Consider the following 5687-nt stretch of genomic DNA (forward strand, 5'->3'; position numbering starts at 1 on the left):
CAGGTTCTGCAATTTTTAGACCAGTTTGTGTACATGGAAATTCTTCTCCTGTAATTATACATATATCTGTGCATTGCCTGAAGATGCCTCAACATCATGGTCTCCTTTGGGGTGAGGCTGAAGACTTGATTAAGATTTTCTCCTTGATTAATGCTTTGTAGGTAAGTTGATAAGTTTTGACAAGTAGGATCATGCATATATTTAGGGGATTTTTATGTGGTGATTGGTGTTTGTTGCCTTATTTATGTGGTGATTGTGCTGCACATGGCTGCCTGCAGGTGAAAAATGATTATTGTATTTGCAGGGAATGCTCTGTGTTTTTGGCGGGATGTTGGATTCTGCTTTCACACAGACGAAGGCCCCTCTCTGGATGTACAACATTGGTACGGAACATGCTAGCCACTCTCTGCCAAGAGAAACTCACTTTAATCTGTAGTAATGTTATATATAGTAATAAATAAGGGCTCAATTGTGTCCTCTGATGTGTATATACACACACATGGCACACCTCCTTTTGGCTTCATTCAGAGCTGTGAGCACAAAACCAGGAGCAGTTTGCTGTAGAGCTTAGGCTGGTAACCACTGAAAAATTAACTTTCATTCTCTTCAGTTGGTTTCAGGAAATACTGATGTAGCAACCCTCCTGGGCTAGAGATTATCAGCAGGTCTTTTAGATATAGAAATACACAAGATAAAATGAAAAATGAAGGGGAAAAAAAAGAACAGTAACAAAACAATTTTAAGACATTCTATATTCAAAAGTCAAATAATTTAGTGTGGTTTTATCCTTAAGTCTAATAAAGGCAAGGCAGGGGTTTGAATGTACCATCTAATACTTACATTTTCAAATCTTATACACTTTGTGTGTTTTCCATTGAACACATACAATAATATAATTCTGTTCTCTTAAATATTATTTAATATTATTTCTGTATAATATATATGCTATCTACTGGCTTAAGCAGATGACTAGGAGTGAAACCTTCTAGCTTCTTTTTTTATTTCACTCTGGAGCCTTTTACACATTTATACCTGCCTTAAAGTGTCCTTTCCTGAGTAGCAGAAAACAAGGATAGATCTTATTTTTGCATTAAGGAAACCTTGAGAAAGACTAGATTACGGCATACTAATTCAGGTCTGCCACTAAAATATGTTGTGTGGTAGCTCACTTTATGCTATTTATGGTAGAGTTTAGCACAGAGGGAAATCTGCCTCAAGATAAATAAGCCAAAAAGGACTCTTAAAACAATTAGAATGGTAATTGTGAAAAGAACAGCATCCTCATGTGGTCCTATATATAAACTACACCTTGTTAAAACAATTCCTCCAGATTCGGCAAGATGGACCGAGTGCCGGCACACAGAAACAGAGACTGAGGTAAGGAGCCAGGAAATGGGAATGTGTGAATCCAATGCATGTTGCTTTGTTGATTAAACAGATTGCTTTGAAATATGTTCCCCAATACAGTTCCAGTCTAGACTCTTTGGGAAGAGATGGCTGTAGAAAAACAGAGCTTTATTTTTCTGCATTGTCTGAAATAGGACCAACTCTTAAGCTATTTTTACAATGCTGATCTTAGAATGCAAGTACTAAGGGCTGTTACCTCTTCTGGTCTGCAATACTTGACTCAGAGTGACCAGTTTTAGGTATGGGTTGCCAGCTTACCTGAGGCTTTATGCTGTTAAAAGGAAGACTGTGAAAACGTAAAGTGCTCAGATATGCTTGGAGAACACAACACCAGCAGAGTCTCCCAATGCCTGATGAAGGGTGTTTGTGCCCAGAAGCTTGAAAAGAACTTTTCCCCAGCTATTTAGTCGGTCTGATAAAAGATATCACATCTACCCAAATAATGTTGCCTGCCTATGTCCTTAGACCAACATGGCTACAGTCAACAACCCCGATTTTGCAGGGTTTTTTTCTGTAGTCACCAAACATAGTCTCATTTTTAATAAAAGCCTCAAAATGTAAGCAGTGACTTCTTCCTTATAAGAAGTCATATGAGGACATTGCGCTGAAAATAGGTACAGTATAAGTGAAAGTATGCCAGTCTCATTTAATAAAATTCATGATCAAGAAAAACTGAAAGCAAGAAGCTCCCCAGAACTAAGTTACTAAGAGTTTCATGTGAATATTTTCATTATTGCTATTTCTTTTTTTATCTGAGTGGTTAGTCAATGTTTGGGACTCTACAAGTCATTTCTTTTAGAAGTTGATGATAGAGTGGTATTTGATGGCTCCTATTCATTTGGAAAAAATACATGAAGTTCTGTTTTCCCGAATAGAAGAGGAATCAAACAGGATATTTTATTTGTCCACAATTTCAGGTTTCTTTCAATTGCCACTTGGCCCCAAAGCTTCCTTTCTTTGCTTTTGTTCCCTGCCCTCAGGGCTTATTCTACTGGTATTTCTTTCTCTGGGCTTCAGTGATATTTTTGCTCCCTCACAAACACCCAGTTTGAGCACCTTATTTAATCAATGTCCTACCCCCAGCATTTGGCATCTAGTGATCAGTGTCCAAGGAACTCCAGTTTCAGCACTTTCTGTTTTTAATGAAGGGTTAGCAGTCCCAGTCTTGAAAGGGGTGTTATCCAATCTACAACAACAGTTTCTATGCATTAACAAAGAGTAAATAAATGGTGCAGTCAGTCAAAGTGATTCTTATTTTATTCCTGAAATATTTTAGAGCACAGCTCCAGCTAACAGGAAAGGCCACAGTGCAGTAGTGTACAGTTCCAGCATGTACGTCTATGGAGGATACTTTGACATCAAAGGAATTTCACAAGAGTTTTGGGCTTTAAGTTTTGGTAAGCAGAAGTTATTCTTATAGTGTCTGATCCAGTGTCCTATGAATTCAGTGACAGTCTCCATCATGACTTCGGTGTCACATGGATTAGCCTTATATCCCTTCTAATGCCCAAGATTTGGCTATATTTGGCATTATATCATTGCTAATTTAATACTTTTTTTCCTGCCCATTCCAACTGCAGAGAGAACCTACACGAGGTCAGTGTTAATGTTAATAGCTTTACATAACCGTGAAGGACCCTGCATGGAGAAGTGCCATTCCTTTGAGTTGAGATTTTAGAAGTGTGCAGGGGTTAGCTGACTACAGATCCTGATTTTTCATGTTTTTAAACAGGATCCCTATGAATCTTTAGCCCCAGCAGCAGTAGAAATGTTCCCCAATATGTGTAACTGCACCCATTCAAACCTGGGGAAACTGGTATTGCACTAGCACATCTTACCCTGGTCCAAGTAGCAGTTTATTGGGCCAGTGCAAATTGTGGCTTTGCCTCTACAGTAAAAGTTTGCAATAGCTCAGCTGAATCAGTGCCTGTCACTGGTGGCACTATTCACAGCAAGGCCTCAGTGCTTAATATGCTAAAATTTTGTCACTGTGGTGACAGAAATTAGGAATTGGAAGAAACTCAGAAATCTTACAAATAGGCATAACATTCATCTACTTCCATAGAGGTATAGAAGTAGAGGTATTTTAAATAAAATTACATCTATTTAAATTAATGTCCTACTCATTCCATGATGCCTACACAGCCATGTGACTTACAAGATTCACTCTGCATCTCCATCAGACAGAAGACCTCATTGGATCATGAGAGATGCAGTTCAGCTAGAAATGAAGGTGGACATTAGCTCTCCAAACTACAACTCCCACAAGAATAATGTAGCAAGGAAATGCTCTTGATAAGCGGAGCAGGTCCTGGCTTCCTGGGGCAGCTGTGACACTCCATTGGCCTAAATCCTGCTGTTTATGCCAGCTCCTCAGGGTATCTTCCATTTTTCCATGCCTTGATGTATTTATTTTCTAGTGTAAAAGGGAGCCTGAGTGAGCGCAATCTGGCTCCACCTTCTCTGGGACACTCTACTGTAGCCTTATTGGTGTCCCAGGGCACTAGTTGCCTTTATGGGCAGTCCGTGGCCTCCTGCCACCCCCACAGCCACACCATTCCGCCTCGCAGATGTTACTCTGTCCACAGTTCAGTCTTTTTGTAGAGACCTCAGCCCTCTGGGGCACTTTTACACATGCCCCGGGTGGGGGGGGGGGCGGCCCTTTAGTTAGAGTGGCTTCGAGTACATTGGAGCAGCCTCTGCGCTCGTCTGTAGGCACCCTTTGGCTTTAGTCCCCCTTTTCTCTGGCTGCAGGCTTCTAGCCCTGGCCCACTAATTTGAGCCCAGTCTCAGCCATCTCTGTCTCTTGACTCCAGCCCCTCAGCCCTGTCTTGTGCCTTGTCCCAGCTTCTCTGGTGTCCCTGACCCAGGGCAAGGCTGCTCTCAGTTCACCCCAGCCCCCCTAGCTCCCTGTTACAGTAAGATTATTTAGCTGTTATGTATGATGTAGTTGCAGCTTCATCAGTCATACTTTTCTTCTGCACCGCTGCTGTGAAATTTCTTTCTAATTGCTGTGCCAAAAACATAGCCTTACTCACTAAGTGTTATTCCTGTCTTAATATATTATTTCCTTAAATACCTACCCTAAATGGCATCTAGCTCCTGAATGAGTGCTCATGTGTCACCATTCACTATACATACAGAATTACTTTCTATCTTCTAACCAGTTTAAAAGACAAAGGGGTTCTCAGTGATGTACCTTCTCATCCCTGGAAAATGGTCTTTCCAGGTCAGAGCTGAGGCATGATAGGTAGACAGCATGAGGAAGCTTGTGAGTATCTACTGTGCATGTAAACGGCTCCCATGTCCACTGCTCCACATCAGGCATTTTCATTAATACTAAACCTCCAAACAGGATTGTGATTAACTATCACGATTTAGATTTTAACATCTCTCATGTCCAATTATGTGGAGAGAAACCTGCTTTCGTAGCTACATGCTGCCTTGTTCTTCAAATGCCTCCATTTTCAGCTACCAGCAGCACTTTTAAAATCTTAAATTTTATCTTTTGCTTCCAGATACAGGAAAGTGGTCATGTATATCTGCCCTATCTCATGACACTGGTCCTGGACCTCGGCATGGTCACTCAGCTGTGGTTTACAGCACAGGCATGTACCTCTTTGGAGGACTGATGGGGCTGAGTGAACAGAAGGATTTATGGAAGTGGGACTTTACAAGCAGAAACTGGTCCAGTATTAGAACAAGGTAAACTTTTTGCATTCAGTTCTCATTAATAAGAGAAGAGTCAATATTACCTTATGATGTTGTTTCCAGGCAAGCAGAAAATTTGCCACAGTAGGAGCATTTGAATCTTTTAAAGGAAAACAAAGCCTTGAAGAACAGAGCACATGGACAGAATCACTTCTTAGAGGCGCAAGAACAACTTTATAATGTCATAGGGCAGGGGCTGGCAACCTATTGCCACTGTGGGGCAACGGCTTGTGACCCAGTCCCTGCCATGGGCTGAAGTCCCTGATGATCAGCAGATACTGCAAGGGGAAGAGAGAGAAAAGGCAGGAGCCAAGGCCCTGGGGATGGTTCCTCCACCGCTGTGGATTCCTTGAGCTACTATGGGTCCATGGGCTGGATGCAGCCTAATGATCCCAGTCTTAGGGATGTTTGGATGAGATCTCAAAGTTGGCAGGGGTTAGAAAACAGATGACAGTAGAGCAGTTTATATTTAATAGGGAGAGGCCAGGCGCAGCAACTGCAGGCCTTATGAGGGGAGCTGCTATTTTGATCCCAGAAGAAGTCTTGCAGAACAAGTTGGAGCACTGCAT

General features: G+C 41.6%; 1 protein-coding gene across 1 annotated transcript in view; it reads left to right on the forward strand.

Moving 5' to 3' along the window:
- The window catches only part of LOC109301437 (tip elongation aberrant protein 3-like), a 41643-nt gene that overhangs the window by 29460 nt on the left and 6496 nt on the right, over positions 1–5687 (forward strand). The window contains exons 4-7 of the mRNA XM_019522614.1: positions 305–383; positions 1331–1377; positions 2684–2804; positions 4926–5112. Coding sequence (XP_019378159.1) covers positions 305–383; positions 1331–1377; positions 2684–2804; positions 4926–5112 — 434 coding nt within the window. The remainder of the gene's footprint in view (positions 1–304; positions 384–1330; positions 1378–2683; positions 2805–4925; positions 5113–5687) is intronic.

The sequence above is a fragment of the Gavialis gangeticus genome, unplaced genomic scaffold, assembly GCF_001723915.1.
Source record: "Gavialis gangeticus isolate Ggan-Ray unplaced genomic scaffold, GavGan_comp1, whole genome shotgun sequence".
NCBI lineage: Eukaryota > Metazoa > Chordata > Crocodylia > Gavialidae > Gavialis > Gavialis gangeticus.